General features: G+C 38.4%; 1 protein-coding gene across 1 annotated transcript in view; it reads right to left on the bottom strand.

Moving 5' to 3' along the window:
* The window catches only part of TAF1B (TATA-box binding protein associated factor, RNA polymerase I subunit B), a 68,599-nt gene that overhangs the window by 28,068 nt on the left and 20,117 nt on the right, over window positions 1-20,414 (bottom strand). The window contains exon 8 of the mRNA XM_019520738.1: window positions 19,663-19,762. Coding sequence (XP_019376283.1) covers window positions 19,663-19,762 — 100 coding nt within the window. The remainder of the gene's footprint in view (window positions 1-19,662; window positions 19,763-20,414) is intronic.

Genomic DNA, 20,414 nt, shown 5'->3' with positions numbered 1-20,414 from the left:
GATATCAATTTTTAATTCAAATTCCACCTTTATTCTTATATCAAAATGTATATTCCCTTCCTTTAGTGACCACATGAAGCACTGGTATTAGGTAGGATGCTCTTAAGATTTGGAACCCTGCCACTCCTTATTTTTGTGAGGCACTTCAAATGTTTTTGGGTACTCCAAATAAAAGAAGCTAAATCAGTCATGGATAGAGAATAAACTCTCCAGGACGACTAAAATCTGTCACACAGCGAGGGCATCTCCATATGTCCCTACAGTGCCATTGTTACTGTGTCATCATTTAGTACTTCCCTTAGTACTAAAGTGGCAGTGCACAGTTATTTTTAGCTTCTACATCACTGTAGCAATGTGCTACAGCAAGGTGTCATGGTTTGTGCCCACCGATGCTACGTCACTGTAGCACTTCACTACAGCAACACAGAGTCTTGTGTAGATGTGCCCAGCTTCATGTAAAATATCCTTCCTCATTTCAATGCTAATACTTGGAAATGAACTTCTCTCTCTCTCTTTTCAAAATGATTAACCACATGAAAAAAAGATTTCCAAACCTCTACTGTTACATTAATTCTGCATAAGAACTGTATTTAGGACCAGATTGTGCCCTGTTTATTTGGAATGAATGAAAAAGGACAACCTGAGGAATTAAAACACATAAATAAGGACCAGGGAAACTGATTCATATTTTAATGTATTAATTCATATGGTCATCTCTAATATTATTTTGTAGTTTTATTTGAAATTTACTGATGCGTAAGGTAATTTTTGGCTGATCAAATTCCAGGTTACATTACAGATTTGAAGTTAAAATGGGGTAGCAATATTTTTTCTGCTACTTACTCTTTCTGGGCACTTAAGCCTATTCATGTTTAGCAAGTTCAGTATCGTATTTACTTGAATCTAAGACCATGAATTTAAGACAACTCCCAGTAATTAGATTCTATATATGGACATTTTTTTAATTTGCTATAATCTTCCAGGTACATAAGCTAATTATAGGAGGTTTCTTTTGAATTTGTCCCCTCCCAGTGCTACAGTAGGAAAAACAGTGGCTGCTGGGGTGAGGTGGCCCCCTTGTCTTCTGCCCCACCCCCAGTTTTTCCCCCTGTAGTCTTTCCCTCCACCCTTAGTGTCAGACACTCCTCAGGCTCTGTTCCCTCCCTAAGCACGTGCTTGATACATGTGACTGTAAGGGGACCGGAGAGGAGAGGTCTGAAATGCAAGGGACCAAAATCCACAGATTTTGAAATAAACATACCCTTAGTAACTTGCACATATGCAAATTACTACGGCTACCTACAGACTTAGTTAATCTAGAATTGATGCATTTTACCTTGTTTTGCGAAGCGCTGCAAGTTTAAGCACAGGTTCTCCATAAACATACATTTGAGCAGCACTTTTGTACCTACTTATGCATAATACAAACTATTGATGATATTAGTTGAAAGTCAAAAGGCTCATGATTTATTGCATTGTTCATTGAGCTGGGCCCCAGCAGAGTCAACAGCATTTCACGCCATGGTGACCAATGGAAATCACATGTTTAAATTAGCTTTAAACATGAGACTTCCACTGGTATTAATGTTATAAAAGTTACTAAAACTACACTATATGGTTATATTATGTACCTTATGTACCCACAACTCAGCATATATATTTACTCCAGATACACCCTACACAAGATCCACATGTTAATTAGCCAGCCCCTTACACACAATTGCAATTGTGTGTTCTTGTCAAGTCCTGGGACCTGCCAAAAATTTATATGCAGATGAGGCATGGGGCCAGGTCCACCTCTCAGAGGTTAGGACCACACAAATCACATGCGACAGGCCACACTGAAATGCACTTGATGTAGTTGTTCATGAGTTGAAAAAGAGTTGGTGCCTGGGGAGAGTGAGAGCAATGGACACTACCTTATTCAGGTAGATTGCATTAACCTAGTCTCATGGTAGGTTCCCATCAGTGTATTTGCCCAATATGGATGATGAATTTTACAGGTATGCTCAGTGTGGGCTGCATTCAATCAACTTCATAGTCAGTTTCCATTACGGAGCACATACTGCTTCTGGCAGCAGTTTAATGACAGACAATATATTTAATGAGGAGGTTCTCCTGTATGTGCATATAAGATGAGGGGCCTCCGGGAGGAAAACCTCATCTTATATTTGAGCAAATACAGTACATACTTCACTGAATGGAAATTAAGCATACACTTCAGTTTAAGTATGCAATTTAGTGTTCTCTTGAATAGAAATTGACAACTGAATTAAAGCCTCTATATTTTAAGTCCTAAAACCAAAAACTTTAAAAAAATCCATTATGGTAGTAAAAACAGAAATTCAATATTTTTGGTGATTTCTTTTCTTTGAACATAGGCAATTCAGCTAGTTTTCAATTTTAATAATTATAAATGTTTGCTGGCAAATATTCATTTAAAAAAAAGGGGAACTTCTACCCACACCAAGCATGCAGTTAAAAACAATGCTTGGCTTTAAACGTGTGACTTCTATTGGTATTAATGTTATAAAACGTACTAAAACTACACTATATAGTTATATTATGTACCTTATTTTCTAAACAATGATAAAAAGTAATTTAGATGGACATATCTTGAGGAAAAAGAAATCTATACATTCCTAGAATATTAGAACCCAAGTTTTACAGTGCCTTCCAATCCTTTTAGAAAGAAGTTAGTAAGCTGGTGATCAAAATAATGTTGAAACAAAAGAATGGAAATTTCAAGTTTGAAATAACACATATTCCCTGATATCTCTTTTTTGAAATTGATGAGAAACTTCTCAGTGACTTGAAGAACTCAATAGGTAAAACAGATAATGCAAATTAAAGCAGTGCACAAACAGTATCGCTAAATTGACTATAATGCAGTATTACTAGCTTCTCGGCCTCTTGTGGGCTAAGATCAAGTACAGTAACTTTCCTATGAGGCTAAGAAACTCAAATACTAATCTTCCTTAATATTAAAACCAGGGTCTGTGGTAAAGATTAAAAGTGAACAATTACAGAATTTACAGTAGTTTAAGAATTTACCACTCGTCAACCACTATAATGTCAGTACTGAAGTTATTTAAGAATTTTTTTCCTTCACAAAAGGTACCAAATATGGATTGGTTTTTTAAAATAAAACTGAAGTTTAATTTTATAACAGACAAAAAAATCTGATTTTTATATAACTGATGTAAAAGAGCTGTTCGATACAGAATGGCAATTTATGTTTTTTATTGCAAATAAACACAGCACATTAGTAGTACTAAAAATGTACGGCTTCTTTTTAAAAGTGTTTTTGCATAAAAAGAGACATGAGAGCTCTACATAGGTGTGCTCACCATGGGATTTAACACAATTGGGACGTGCAATACACAGGGAGGGGCACACTAATCCACTACAAGTCCTTCCCAACCAAACACTTCCTTCTGTGGTTTAACCCCTTCAGTTCAGTTATGTCTACTGAAATACACAACTGTTTTTCCTACTACAAAGAATTACAAAATAAGCAAAGTGAATAAAAGCACATAATAGTGGATGTTTTTTCCCTCTCCTGTGAATAATAGCCGGTAAAAATTCAGCTGAATCGCACATAAAAAACCTTTTTGCTTTAGTTAATTGGGGGTGACAGCATCTGACTAGTGTTTTCAGTAGTAATACACTGAAACTTCTTGCCAACCACTGCCTACACTTTAGCCACTGTCTGAAGCCAAGAGAGCTGTTACCTAGTGCAGTGAAGCCCCCTATTTCTACAAATTTTCACACAGACTGAAAAGAGCCTTCCATGCAAAAATGTACTGTTGTACTGTAGTATCTACTGCTGCAAAAACATTGGAAAAAACCCCAAAATGAAGATAATATCCAAGCTGCCCTACCTCAAAACTAAATGAAATCCATCACCTTCCACCAAGCTACTTATCTTTCCCTCCCCAGAAAAAGCCTGATGGGACAAGTCATCCTGAAAGTCAACCAAGAAAGGTTTTGATGAATCAACAGGGAAGCAAGTTCCAGAGTTGAGGCTGCCTTCAACTGAGTATATCCTGCCTCCAGCATCTGATGATTAAGTCCACAGAAGGAGTGGTTGGGCAGGAGAAGACGCTGTTTGATCATATGCCTTACGTTTTCCCAATATAATTTGAGATTAGATAAAAAAAATAATTTAAATTACACATTTCCAGCTGCATTTCTGTACTAAATACTTATAATGACTCCTTGTCCCATCATTTCCAGAATTACAGGGCTTATTCACTGTTCCCAGGACATCAGAATCACCCAAACAGTTTGCATCCCACAATTACAAGATCATAAAGTCATTTTATAATTTAGGAAGACTGGCAAAAATATTAAGTATTTGACTACAATACAGCAGTCTTCTCAAGCTTCTTACAAGCTGGAATTCCTTGAAGAATGACCAGTGACTGTTATGGGAGAGTCAATGTCTTGTCCGAACGCTGGATGAGGCTGCTCTTAGGGAACTTTTTTTTTTACTACCTTGTTGTCTTTATTCTTTGCTCTTGCCCTTCATAAACCAAGAAAACTTCAGGCTTTCAGTAAAAGGTAGTAAGAAAGCTCGATAATACATAGGAATACTTTTATCTCTTTGCTGTTATTAACTTAAACTCACAATTCATATTATTCCATAAGGAAACAAGGTATTTTGATGGCTATTTGTTAAACTATTTCAAATCAGTTACAGCTTTTTATCTGAGAACTTGATGACAGATTTTTTTCCTGCATTAGAAGATGACAACCTGCTTTTCATAAGGCAGGTGGGTCCATCTTATTAATATGATAATCAGAGCATAGCAACAGGTCATTGTTTTGGGTAAGCCCAGATTGCATCCTCTCATAATCCTTGTTTGTACAGTATCAGAATGTTGCTGATCAACTTAAAAAAAAAATCACTGAACCTATAGGCTGACTTTCTGGCTTTACTTTCAGCCTGTTTCTAACATAATAAGATTTCTCAGGTTTTTACCACCTCTTTCTTATATGACACATAAATCATTTTCCTTTCCCTCCAACATTTATTTACAAAAAAATCATCTTTGAAATTTCTGAAATATTCAACTAACAGGAATGCTTCAAACATTGATTCTCAACCAGGGTGCCACAAATTTGAAGGTGCTCAGAGGTATGAGAAGATAAGCAAGTAAGCGCATGCTCAGGCACTTCCCTTCTTCACCACTGCCCAGGCCCTTGGCAAGGAGGCAAGTGCTGTAATAAACAAGTTAGTTTTTAAATGGCGCGATCCTCAATTCACAACAGTTATTGAGGGGTGCCTTGAGTCTATCAAAAGGTGCCTCAAATCTAAAAAGGTAGAGAACCTAGAAAAAGAACAAGCTATGGGTTTTTTTTTGGGGGGGGGGGGTTACTTTTTAAAAATTATAACCACATTAAGAGGATAACAAAATGCATTTATAAAGGTTAATGCAAACACAAAACAAAAACATTGTAAAGAAAAACACTTGTAAACCAAATTTGCAAACCAGAATAAGGTATACACATGTCCAAAAATACTTCAGTGTAGAAAGATACACTAATTAGTCTAAATGTAGATCAGTGTTTCTCAACCTTAAGCTCAAGACACCTCTCAGAAAATGCCAGCTGTTAGTTTTCACTCATTTTTTGGCTATGGAAAAATAATAGAGCAATTTTTCTGTTGCAAGGAACTCAAGAAAGTTCACAACAGATCAGAATGTTTTTAATACTATGAATTCTTATTTGAAATCTTTAGGCTTATCTGTGAATTATGTTTGCACATAAGACTGCTAACATTGCATGGCATCCCGCAGTACCCTTGAAAGGATCTGAAGGTACCTTGGTTGAGAATCACTAATCTAGATAGTTCAGGTATTGGTAAATTCAGATTGAACTGCAGCAGCATGAACTCAGTGCAGGCTAAATTACCCACCACAGAATATTGTGCTCCATGTTCCTCTGCCTAGACTATTTTTAATATCTACCCTAATTCAATCTACACTATTCAGCAACCTGTAGTGCAAACATACCCCTATTCGTGTAAGATGTGGTGACTCAAGGGCAGCAGAAAATGACTGATGCAGTAGTTCCAGTATAGTCACTACCGGGTTACCTAACAGAACTGACAGTAATCAAGCCACTTGACAAACATTACGCCAGCTTGGACTTAGATTGAATGAGAATGATCTAGCAAATTGGCATGTCTGGAATAAATGGATCTTTGCTGAGACTATCAGGTTAAAATCTCTATATTAAACAAAAATCCTGATTTGCTTAATGTTGCCCTCCACCCAGTCTAGTCTCACCATAATCAGTTCATGTTTAACCTTCCATATATCTTTGTTTCGCTTTCCATGAAGTCTCAGTTTGTTTTAATCCCCTCAGATTACTCACCAGTCCTGCTAAAAACTGTACCACATTCAGCTTGGATAACAAAAATAATGTAGTCAGTTTTGTGTTGTAGTTAGTTTCTAAACTGTCTTACTTTTAAGCCCTTCAGTACTGGGTCTGCAGGAAAATTTTAAGAAGCACTGAGTAGCAATAAGGGAGGGAATGGATTTTTTCCCCAGCTCCAGCACCTATGAATCAAGTACAGATGCTGATGTAATAATGGAGGTGTGTACCTCCAATGACTAAAAGGGATACAAGTGACAGGAAAGAACAAAAAAGGGTGAAACTTCTGCAGCCCTATTTAAAGAACTGCTTAAGATCCAGAGCTGCTAAAAGGAAAAGAAAGAATTGATAAGGGCTCCTCCTAAAAAAAAAAGAAGAGATACAGCAACTGCGATCATATTTTCAATGATGGTTTTACAAGACTCATCAGCACCAAAGGAAAACTGAGGGATGCATTTATTAGGATACCAGAATCAGATGTTCTACCTGTGGAGGCAGGCCTGAGTGTTGCAGAGGAAAACTACTTAGTTCTAAATTTAAAAAGGCAGCCAACATACCCCTTATGAAATCATATGTAAAGTACCATTGGCATATAAAAACTACACCTTTTCAAACTGAACTTGAAGGTCCTATTGCTGCTGAAGAAGCCCATTTTTATGCCAGAAGGCTGTGAAAAGTACGATTATGAATGCTTGGTTCAGAATAACAACTTTTGTTTAAAAAAGGATTCAACATCCATGAGTGAATGGTCCATGACTTTCTGTGACCAGAACCAGTATATGCCTTGGATATTTGATTTTAATGCCATAGAATATCAAGTTCAAGTATAGGATTATGTCATGTAGCCAGACACAGGGGAAAAAAAAGAAAAACAGTGATCAGAGGGTGAATACTGAGTACAAAAGAATCAGGTTTTATTAGGCAGAACAGAGAAATGTAATTTGGATACAAGGAGGACTTTTCAAAGAAATACCTTTTTAGGGTGAGTAAGCCAGTTCTGTTTCTTAGGTGATTTTAGTTATAAAAGCTTTTGGATGAATGTCTTTTAGAATTAAACTGTCAGAGAGACATGGCTGTGCTGCTCAGCAAATGCTCACAAAGCAAAACTGAATAATAATGATCCTTATTATTACAACAGTTAAGCTTAATATGTTTGAAAACTTTATTGAGTGTTGTGCTGAACTGTACAAAACTACTAAAATTTAGAGCTTGGGAACAAATTCTATTGAATTTCATAAATATTTCAGTCAGTTTGTTTTCCTTTTTCATTAAGCAATGCTTTAAGACAGGTAGGGACAAGCTAGAGTTTCTGTTACACAATAGCAAGCTCCTGTGATAAACCTGATTACAATAACCCTCTCAGAAGTGAACTTCCTCCTCAGGTCTTAAAAAAGCCTCACCCTTTCTTGATGTCATTCTGAAGGAGTTTCAGAAGAGGAAAGAAAGAAATGCATGCATCTGCTAACTTCATACCTGCAGTACAATCTGAAGAAGGAAAACATACAAAACACACACTGAATGTAAGGGTTAAATTTTGCCAAACGTTGGCAGGACTAGGTAGGAAACCCATGTTTATTTTGAAATGGAAAAAGGAAGATGACAGAGCCAATGTACAGAATTCCTATGTTTGGATTCCTAGAATTTTGAAGAGTAATACTGCCTTAACTGGCCTTCGTGTCAATCCCAGACTCTTTGGGAAAGAAGAAAAGGGGCAAATGCCTTGTGAAATGGCACTCAGTAATTCCCACTGTAGAGGAATACTTCCTTATCCACTACCAGTCCTACTTGCTACTACTAAACAATAAGTGCTGAAAAGACTAATGTATGTATTAACTAAATGTCTTAATTCAATCTTTATATGGAGCCACAACACATTTTACACTACCTTTCACATTAAATAAAAATACTTCATTATTCACTGACATCATTGTAACCAATAAAATTATACATGGCACTTTAAAATTTCAGCAAATGTTAGCAAGGTAAAGAGGATTCCTCCTCCAAGAAGCTTACAGAAGGCTCTGATTCTGACGTCAGAGTCCTTTGGGGATTGATCAGCACTTACATGTGAGCAGCACAAAAACAAAGAATGAACAGCTACTGGAGTAGAAAAATATGTTAAAGACTAGAACACATATCTTAACTCAATTCCCAACAAATTCACCTAGATTTACTTAGTCAGAAGCTACTTGCAGTTTGAAATAAAACAAAATAAAAATATAAATGTGCAACCAAACAAACACCCAAGAAACTGATCCATTTTAACACCAACTGTTTGTTGTAAGGAACAGAGAGGACTTGAATGATTTGATATTGACAAATTTCAGTCAAATGCCACTTAAATAGTATGTCTGAAATTCATGCTTTTCAGCCTCCTTGTTAAAAATTTGAGGAGGAGATTTCCAAAGGGGAACAAGGGATTTAATAACGCAAGCTGCAATGGGAGGAGATCCTCAGGTTTAATCCTGGTTCTGCAACTGATTCACTGTATGGCCTTGGGCAAGCCACTTTGCCCCAGTTTCCCAACAAAACAACTGGAATAATAATAGACTCCTTTCTCATCGGGAAGTTGTAAAGATAAATCCATTAGTGACTGTGAGGTACTCCAACAGTACATCAATGAATGCCAAAGACGACACTATGAGAAACTAAGTATTAAGTATTGTACAAGGCATAGATGACCTGCAATAAATAAGACAAGAACTCATGCACTGAACAAGGAAGGTAAGAATTATTGAATAACTGGCCTTAATACCTGAAAAATAAGTCTTCTGCACTAGATGAAGTGGGCAGCCAGTGTTATAAACAGTACACAATTTGTAATTAAAGCCTATATCGATACAGTGAAGGCTGTGCACATTGGGATCAAATACAGTTGAAAGGCAACATCAATTACAGCATGTCCTAACATATGAATGCTTGACTTTACAACCTTAATATTTTTTTAATGAAGCTATCTTTGTATATAAATAGGTATTAGCTTAATCTACCCATGAATCCAAGCCCGAAGGTCACAAAAGGTCAACAAGATTATGCTCAGAAATCCAATTCAGTATGTCTCCAGAAATTTACACATAAACCAAAAAAATCAGAATATACTGTTTGTCACATCTTCCATTCCAAAATGGCTACCACACATTCATTTATTTTTGCATTTATTTATTAGGCTTCTGCTCTGACTACATTTTTGTCTGGACTATGTGCAAATTTTCCTTCCCTCTACTGATCCTGGCAATGCTCTTATCTACCAGTAAGAAAACCACTGTAAATCAAAAGGCAAGCCATCCTGAAAACCACTTAAACCGACAGGTAAGCCATGCAAAGGTAAGCCATGATGAAAACAAAGGTCCATTACTAAGCTGTCCCTGCAATTCTCCTCCCAACATAAATATTGGGAACTACTTAAGTAAAGATTTCAGATGCTTTTATCTTTAGGGCAGGATAAAAGTTGACTCTTTAAAAAAAATCTTAGTAACAAGCCAATATGAAATGCAAAACTCTAGAAATCTTGGTTCAGAGATGATACCTTTTCTAGACCAACTAAGAAATCACAAAAAAATCATCTTTTACTTAGTTGGTCTAATAAAAGGTAATCACCTCTGAACCAAGAGTTCTGGAGTTTCGCATTTCTTTTTGTCTTAGATCAACATGGCTATCAAATACAAGCCAATACGAATACCTTTTTTTTTTTTATTAAGTGCATGGCTGAAGAGAAGAAACATCCTTAGGATATAATAGCCACTTGAAGTCTTAATAAAGTAACATCTTACTCTAATTTATAAAGCCTGTATCTATGAACTAACAACTTTTAGTGAAAAAGATTAATCTAATAATGATTTATGAGCATGAGTTATGGATTTAACTCATGAGGAGAGTTCATTCCATGCTGATAGAAAACAAAATCTTCTTGAGTAAACTGGCTGCAGCAGTTGCCTAATTATCTTCTTTTCTAAAACAATATCATGGAGGGTAATAATTTCAATAATTAAAAATGAGTAGTTTTTATGTGTGCCCACCCCCCATTCCACCTCCAAGACATCTAAGTCATCGTCCCTACTAGTCATAAAAGCATGTATTTTGCCTTGGCAGTGAAATGCTATTGCACCCTGGGAGACACACAGCTCTCATCCTCTCAATGGGCAATCAGGCACACCCCAGAGTCCGATCCCATTCCACCCTGCAGAGATACATGGCACTCTCATTCTGGGGAAAGACCCAGGTGAGCAGTATGGAACCCCAGAGGCAATCCTGTTCCACTCAGAAAGACACACGCAACTTTCCCAATATCTTAATGGGCAGTTTTCTGTATCTCCATCATACTGAGATGCAGGTGACTCAAGAGGGAAGAAGTCTCCCTGAACCAATGAATCTGATAGACAGCATCGAACTCAGTGTAAAAATTAAGAAGAACGATGATGACAGATGGACCACGGTGGTACACACCTTTTACGCAGAAAGTGGGAGATGTTGGTTATGGGCACACCTTACTCTCAAGGAGTTCAGACCCACTTCTTGAACTCACATTCATTTTGCATTAAATAGAGATTGGAAGCAAAAAGAGTATCCCAGGGCTTTATCCCTCCCAGGGGGGCTACCTTCTTTTCTGGGCCATGTAGAGTGGTACCTTTTTGAATGTTTTCCTTCTGCCCCCATAACTCTACCTGTTGGCCCACCTTGAGCAGAAGTAATGGAGAATAAATTCAGTCCTGCATTACCCAAAGCCTGATAATTAGGACACTTCTCTGAGAATGGGAGATGTGGGTTCAAATCCTTTCAAGGTAAAAACATTTGGGTTCTCACTTTCCTGATGAGATTTACCACTAAACTATTGGAAAAAAGATAGGGATTACTATTGCATGGTTTCAGTATCACAGTCACTTAAGAGGGGTTTTCTCCAGTTAAGGAATCAAAACTTTACTCAGGATTCATGCTCTTCCAAGGACAAACAGGATTGCAAAACAGTTTAGGTAAAATCTAGATGTCTCAGCATTTTATGGTTACTGCATGTATACTCTATGGTGATTCTGGGCATGTCGACATCAGATGTTTACTGCGGAGCTGCCTAATTAGTTTCACAGTAAAGTCTCCACATCTACACACACAGCTCCATTAGGTTACAGTAATAAACGCTGCTGTAGCTTTAAATGCAAGTACTACCCTGCAGCAATGTTATTTACTGCGCAGCAACGCTGACAGGGCTGGCTGGGGCATGAAGGTGCTTCAGTGCAGGGGCCACCTGTTGACTAGCCCTGCACTAAAGCACCCTTGTGCCCCAACCAGCCCTTCCGCAGCACACTGAGCTGGGTCAGAGCAACCTCAGGCTGTCATGCTGACCCCCTGGCTCCCCTGCCAGCCATGGCTGCTCTAACCTGGCTCAATGTGCTGCAGTCCCAGGCACATGTGTAAACTCCAGCACAATATGTGCCAGAGTTTATTTCTTCACATTAATTGCACATGCAGATGCACCCTGTGATATGTAAAAGCTACTTGGACATCTTGGAGATGGAAAAGAACCTGTGCTGTAAGTTTTGTTGAAAGGTTTGAACATTTTATCTACAAGAGAAAAAAAAGAATGGAAGGAGCAAGAGAAGAAGGGACAGACATTTAAGTTTTAGCCTGCTACTCACACAGCTTGTGGAATAAATGGGATTTAGAGTATCCTTTTTCTGTTTATTTAAAATTACTATTTTACTCTAAAAAATAATGTGTGCAAATATGTCCTCATATGTTTATATTAGTGATTTATGAAAATTTTCATTGTATTTATTCTTAACAGGTTTACAAGCCAAAACTGAAAAATGGGAGACTTCTGGAAGGTTATAAAAAATCTCTAAGAGGCTAAAAACCAGCTTAGTAAATTAGCACACTGAAATGGAGCTATATTTCAAAATTCAGCAACCTCAGAAAAAGTACCATAGGAATCTCTTTACTATATTACTGCAATCACATTAATATTTTTAATATAAAGCAAGTGAACTGATGCAAGATACAAAACAGCAGAAGTAAAGTGTTATTTTTCTTTAATAGGCAAGAAAATAAGTACAGTTCTAAATCTAAGTGATTCATTTCATTAGCCTCTCCCAGAAAAGTACTATAATTAAAAATTAACACACCTACAACTAAAGAAACAAGAACACCTAGAATACTGTCAAGTTTATTAACTTTCATAGCTGATCTAAACTATGACCTCTTTTTTTCAAACTTAAAAGCAGAAAAGCTAATAGAATTATATAGAACCTCTGATTTGGAAACACCCAAAAGTACCTTGTACACTAAAAATCACTTAGCTCACTACTGAAACGTAACTGTTTCTTAAGTGAAACTGCTGGAGATGTACAGGATCGACTTCAGTCCAAAAAGCAAAATCCAAACTGTGAGAATAAATGCCATAAGACTTTGGGACTCTGAGTGGTTAGTATCTTCATTTCACCTTCATCTAATTTAAGGGTATGTTTTCGTTTCAGAATAAAATCAGATGATTAGGTCCATGGTCTGGCCAGCAGCTACTGCAGGTATAGCCAAACTGCAAAGGCACACAAGTTACTGTCTCCCTATTAATGCAGCACTCACCTCTGTGGGTCAGCATGGCTTCTGGGGGAATATCCCATGCTTCCTCATGCTGCCTATGATGAGCCGCTTTTATTCTCTACCAGCAAGTTACTGGATAACCTGTTGGTCCTTCTGGGCACATAAGAATTGTGACAGGGAGCCCCATCCCTTGAATAGTCATAAGTCAAAGACTGCCTGTATACAATTTGTGTTTTTGCTCTATAATTTGTTAAAATGCTATCTTCTGAAAGTTTTTACATGTGCGACCCTCAACATCTGGCCAAAACTCATTAAGTGGCACTCCAGCTGAAATAATTGCTTAACCCAGCTATAATGCTGCACTCACTCCTCAAACCTGACCTGGAAGGATACCTCGGTGTTCTGTTTAACAGAAGACATTATGGGCTTGATCCAACAAAGACTTCTTAACCTTAGAACACTGATTCATGCAAGATATTTCAGTTGTTTCAGCAGGACTACTAATATGCTTCTATTTGTAGGATTTCAAGCAATTCAATATTATTAAGTCATCCAATAAACCTCAATTCATGGTTTATGAATGTAAAAATAAAAACAAATTTACTTTTTTTCTTAATGGAAACATCAATGATTATTTCTTCTCATTAGTAAAAAGTAATCCATTTATCTTAAAGGCAGACCAACCTAGGTAGGGTTAGCTAAAAAATAAATACTCTAAATAAGTAGCAGAAAAATAATAAAATTGTTTTTTAAAACAGAAATCTCAAATGCTTTGCAATTAAATAATTTAATCTCATCAGTTTGTAATAGATGCCTAATTATAACGTACAATATTACCATATTAAAGACTCTAGAAAGAAAAGTCAACTAATCTAGATAGGCTCAGACACATTAAGCGTGCATTTTTCATTTTCAGTCCTATTAATACAATATTCCATAGAATATTCAGTTTCATAAATGCACTGAACTATTTTTGAAGGAATGTCTTGTACTGGTTTCCCTTGCTTTGTGCAGGATCTGTATATGCAAATTTGCTTTTAAGCAATGACCCTTTTTACACCCCAAATTCGTTATATGCAAGGTAAGTCCATTATATGCGAGGTAAGTCTGTAGGGGAGGGGGTGGGGGAAAGGGCGCGGTGCAGCCCAGCAGCTGCAGGCAGGTTGTGGCAGCCACTCCTGGGGCTGCAGCAGGAAGCAAAATGGAGGGAACTGTCAGTGGTTGCAGGGCATGGGGCAGTGGGGCACAGCTGTTGCTGCTACCTGCACCTCGGGAGGGCTGAGGGATGGGGGTCTACGCCAGGCTCTTCCTGGGGGGCACACGTCCCTGGATCTGCATGCGGGATGAGGCCCCACACCCAGACAGTTCTTTCCACTTTTATCCCTGCTGCAGCCCCAGTAGCGGCCGCCACCACCTGCCCGCAGCTGTTCCCTCCTTCACCACTGTGGAAACGTATCCCTATTTGTTACCTTATAAGTAGGTTCCCTTTATGCGAATTTGAGTTATGCGCAGTTTTCTGGGAACACACGTACCGCATAAAGCAAGGGAAACCTGTACTGATATCACTTCTGTTTGGATTAATTAGGAATCACAGAGCTAGTCCTAAAAGGATGTTATTTGACAGAGTCATCTAACAAGTTGTATAATGAGCTGGCACAGATTATTATAAAGTCACAAGTATTTGATGCCAAGGAATTTCTAACTGAGCCCTTAACCCTGAAGTTTATGCTTACAGTTCAATCTTAATTTCTTTTATGTACCATAGGCAATTATCAAAACTGTTGTGTAATATTTTGTCTTTAATGCCTTGAAATTCTCTCATTTTATATTCCTCTTCAGGCTAACTGACAATTATTTTGCCCCCAACATTCACAAGGAAAAAAACCCTACTGATTTTCTTCTTTAAATGTAAGTAAAACTTGACAATTAGATTTACAAAACAAAATGACTTTTAGTATAGTCAAACAATGATGTATTGATTCTGCTGCATTTTCAAGGCATACATCTGTTTAACTTGATCATTTGTATTGAGCAATCAAGATATTAGGTGGTCATAAGGTAGAAAATATTCACAGGCCACAATTATCACAGCCATCTTTTAACTGTACCTTGGATTAAAAGTATGAGAATCAGAGGGACAAAATACAGGGTCAAACCTCTAAATACTCCAGCCTAAAGAAAACTTGGTCTTGTTTTGCAGTTCAGCTATATTTAACAGATGACTAACTTTATACAAACATACAGAATATAGGAAGTGCCATTCTTTCCCAATCCCACCAAAAAACCCTCAAAAAAATCAGAGATGCCAAGTGAAGGTAAATTTTAAGATTAATCCTTGGTCCCTTAAGTGGCCTGTCTCTCACAGCAGCAGAGTGGATGTTCAGGGAAAACAATTCTTAAGCAAAGTATATCCAGACTAATTAACAGTCTATCCAGACTTTGTCCCCTTTCCCCCACCCCTTCACCAAGGCTTTGCCTAGACCCACCTAAGGGAAAATCTTAGAGGATGCCAAAAAGCCAAACTATTCAAAAGATACTTGGAATGAAAGAGCATGTAGCCATCCTGTATCATGAGGAGAGAGTTTACCTTCTGTAAAAAAGAGGTTGCCGCATCCTCCTTACCTTCATATGATTTACACACAAGAACCTTAAAAGGAATAAACTGAGGAGCATTCTGAACCATTACTTCTAGTTTGTTTGGGTCTTTGCTTTTTAAACTGGTCTTTGAAAATGGGGGAAATTCCAGAGCACTGGAGGACTCTTAATACAATTTCAATTTTTTAAATGAGTAAAAGGGATGATCCAGGGAACTACAGACAAGTGAGCACGATATTACAGGATCATAGGAAAGCAGGGCTGGAAGGAACCTCACAAGGTCATCTTGTCCAGGTCCCTGCTCAAGGCAGGATAATGCCTAAATAAAATCAGCCCAGCAGGTCTGTCCAACCTGCTCTTGAAAATTTCCAGAGATGGAGATTTTACACTTTTTCTACGTAGCCTATTACAATGTTTCACCACACTCAGTGTAAGAAAATTCCTCCTAATCTCCAGCCAAAATTTTCCTTGATGCATCTTGAGGACACTGGTCCTAGTCCTATCCGCTACTACAGCCAGAAGAAAGTCCATCTCCATCCTCTCTTTAATTGCCCTTCAGGTATTTGAAGACTGTTATCAAATCCCTCCTCAATCTTCTCTTCTCCAAACTAAATAACCCTTGCTCTTTCAGCATTTGCTCACAGGTCTTACCTTCAAGGCTTCTGATTAATGTTATTACTCTGTGCTGGACTCTTTCCAATCTGTCCACATCCTTCTTGAAGTGTGGGATCCAAAACTGGACACAGTACTTCAGGCAAAGCCTCATCAGTGCTGACCAGAGTGGAATAATAATTTCTCTTGATTTGCAAGTGACACTCCAGGACGCTGTTGGCCCTTTGTGGCAATAAGTGCACACTGTTGGCTCATATTCAGCTTACGGTCTACTGTAATGATGCAGGGCTTTCTCTGCAGTTCTGTAACCTAACCAGCTATTCACCACACTATTTGTACATGCAATTATGTCACCGCAAGTGCAGGACTTTGCACTTGTCCTTGTTGAATCTCATCTGATTGATTATAGGCCCTCTTACCAACCGATGTAGGTCATTTTGGATCCTAGCCCAGCCCCCCAGTGTCTGTAACTCAACCCAACCTGGTGTCATCTGTAAATTTGCTAAGCGTACACTCAATCCCATAATCCAAATCATTAATGAAGATGTTGAACAATACCAGACCCAGAACAAACCCCTGGGGAACCCCACTTGATACCTCCTCTCAACTAGACACTGAATAATACACATTAAGCACGATGATCCAACCAGTTACGTATCCACCTTATAGAACTTCTATCTAGCCTGCATTTCCTTATCTTGTTAATAAAAATGTTGTTGGAAACAATGTCAAAAGCCTTGCTACAGTCAAGTATCCAGGTTGTAGCCGGATTGGTCTACAGGAAAAAGCAATCAGGGCTCATGGTAGAGGTGATCTCTTTTATTAGATCAAGATTTTTGCAAAAACATTTCCGCTGTGAAATCCTATAAAATATGAACTTTCATTTCTACCCGGGAGAACTTTTACAATTTTTTCTCCAATGCCTGATGATGGGTTTTTGCGCCCAAATGCTTGCAATTAAAGAAATTTTATTAGACCAACAAGATTGGTGCAAAAAAATATCACCTCTACCATGAGCCCTGATTGCTACAGTCAAGGTATATCATATCCACTCCTCTCCCCCCACCCAGAGTCTGCCACTTTATCATAGCAGGAAATCAGGTTGGCCAGGCATGACTTGCTCTTGGTGATTTGCTGGGTCTTCCTGATTACCTTGATCTCCTCTATACGCATCACAACAAATTCCTTGAGGACTTGCTCGACGATCTTTCTAGATATCGAGGTCAGGCTGATCCTCCTTCACCCCAGATCTTCTTTCTTCCCTTTCTTAATGATGGGGACTATATTTGCCCTTTTCCAGGCAGCCCACACCTCAGCTAACCTCCACAAGTTCTCAAAGCGTGTACAGCTCCAAAATTACCTCAGCCAATTCCTTCAGTTCCTTAGGGTAGAGCCCATCTGAACCTGCCGACCTGAAAGCATCTAACTTCTCTACATAATCCCTAACCTGTTCTTCTATTACTCTAAGCTGTTTGTCTCCATCCCTTCATTTGCTGCCAACTGCACTTGTTATATGGTAGCTGCCCATCTGTTCAGATTGGAATATTAAAAAGTTCAGCCTTCTCTGCATCATCCATAAACTAAACTGCCTTCTGTGCTCTATAAGGGACCTGTGGTTTTTCTGGTCTTCCTTTTACTTTCGACTTACTTACAGAATCCCTTTTATAGCCCTTGACAGTTGCATCTCAAATCATGCCTTGGCCTTCATACTTTTCTCCCTATATGCCTATACGATGCTCTTCCCTAGCACTTTATGACCAAGTTTCCACATTTTTATAGGATTCTTTGCTAAGTTTCAGCTCACTAAAGAGATTATTGTCTAGACCAAGGTGGACAAAATACGGTCTGTGGAGGGTCTTTGTCCAGCCCATGGCAGGTCCCTCGGTCCTACCTGGCTCAGATACCGTCCAGCCCTGGCACATCCTGCCATCCCCCTGGCACACAGAGGGACTGGGGAGGATCTGTGGCTGGACTGCCTTTCTAGGAGGATGAGCCTGACCATGAATTTTCTAGGGAACTGGCAGAGGCTGCATGCTCTCGGTGCATGGCTGTCATGGGTGACTTCAACCACCCTGACATCTCATGGGAAGAGCACTCAACCAAATCTGATTGGTTGTGAACATAGGCGGAGGGAGAAAAAAATATTTTTGAGGGGGAGGCCTGAGCGCATGTGTGCACAAGTGCGTGCACGTGCGCACCCCCCCACACACCCAGCAGGTGAGTCTGTGGGAGAAGGGCTGTGGGACGGGCAGATCAAAGTCCCTGTGGTGAGGGAGGGGGTAGGGCAGAGTCAGAGGCAGGGGTGAATGGGGCCCCAGCCAGGCCAGGTGATGGGACAATTGGAGCCTGAGTCGAAAACATCATCTCCAGCTCCATCCACAGCACTGGATATACAGTACTTTTTGAAGCTTTTAATAATGGCCTCTGAAGATACAGAATCATAGAAAATTAGGGTCAGAAGGAACCTCAGGAGATCATCTAGCCCGTGCTCAAAGCAGGACCATCCCCAACTATATCATCCCACCCAAGGTTTTGTCTAGCCAGGTCTTCAAAACCTCCAAGTATGGAGGTTCCACAACTTCTCTGGGTAACCTGTTCCAGCACTTTACTACCTTCCTAGTATGAAAGCTTTTTTAATCTAACCTAAACTTCCCTTGCAGCAAACTGAGATCATTACTACTTGTTTTGTCACCTGCCAATACTGAGAAAAATCTACCTCCATTCTCTTTGTAACCACTCTTCAGGTGGTTGAAGGCTGCTACTAAATCTCCTCTTAGCTTTCTTTTCTCCAGACTAAATAAGCTACCTCAGCCTCTTCTCATAAGAAATGTCCCAGCCCCCTAACCATTTTCATGTCCCTCTGCTAGGCCCTCAAAAAGTCAGAATCCATTGACAAAGCAGTATTATGGATGGCTTAATCTTCCCACCAGGTGTAATCTCATGATTCACTTGCAAGAGTCAGTATGAACACTAACACCGTAAATGATCATTAAAGGGCTTATTCACTATGGCATCCAGTACCTGGAGATGTCAAACCATCTGGTATGCCTACAAAACTCAGTGACAGAATTGCCCACTACCAAAAGTTTTCTGGACAGCTTTGTTAATAAATTCCAAGCACAGCAGAACACAGAGTAAGATGCCTTCTCAGTAACTTATACTTAAAAGTCGATTGATATTACCTCCAAAAAAAATGTTTAAAAGATATTTTGAGCAAGTACTTATGTCATTTGGTGCCCTTGTAGGAAGCAAAACCTAATCCTATTATGTATCTTTTGTATTTCACAGGAAATAAACTAATGTAACATAATCAATAAGCAGCTGTAAGAAACCTGTTCAGTACCTATCAAAATATTAACTATTTAATCAACATTAATTTAAATATGAAAGTGATCCCAAAAATTGGGCCCACTGCCCCTGAATGACTAATAGGAATGCAAAACATTAATGTCACAATTTAAAGGTAGCTTAGCCCAACTTGACAGTACCTTTACTAATGATAACAAAACATAAGGAAGCTAATTAAGTAAAAATAAAAAATACCTCCACACGAAAGATTTTGAGATCAAGTCCATACAATTTAATCTCCTCTGGAAAATACTGAAAAGCATTTATGTAAGGAATATGACCTTCAGCAACAAACCTGCAAAAGTCAAATCAACATTTAGTCTAAAAACATGTATACATTTTTTAATGTAGGTTTTTTAAAAATACACAAGTCATAACACTTCAGAACTGAAATACTCAAACAATTCCATCTAAGATTGTATCTACAAAAGGCTACAAGAATATTAAAATATTTAACATGTCTGATAGCATATTAAAACATAAGCTCAGATGTGATCCACAGCTAAAGTCGGGGCATAATATTTACACTATGTTTATGTCTGGCTTTCCCTGCACATTCTTCTACTACTCCATTTCCGGAAATGGGTAGAATATATATACTGATCACATTTTTAACACTGACTTAAGCAATTAAACACACAGTACTCTGTGTATCACAAAGTTGTTTCCACAGAAGTGTGCAGTTTTGCTCTCCAAATCCATTAGAAGCTTAATACATTGTTTTCATGTGGATCGGTTAGGATTTTATGCAGAGTTTAAAAAACCCCCCAAAAAACAACCTCCCTCCCCCAAATTTCCAAAGCAAGTAATTCACAAGTGTGCTCAGAATCACAGAACTCTCAGCTTGTACATATGTCAAACCTCTAGACAATGACATATTTTATATATATTTATAAAACATCTAAACAACAAACAGCATTTTACATTTTCTTAAAGGTTTTTGTGGA

Source organism: Gavialis gangeticus, unplaced genomic scaffold, assembly GCF_001723915.1.
Source record: "Gavialis gangeticus isolate Ggan-Ray unplaced genomic scaffold, GavGan_comp1, whole genome shotgun sequence".
Taxonomy (NCBI): Eukaryota; Metazoa; Chordata; order Crocodylia; family Gavialidae; genus Gavialis; species Gavialis gangeticus.
Note: the sequence above shows the minus strand (reverse complement) of the source record. Positions and strands in the feature narration are given on the sequence as shown.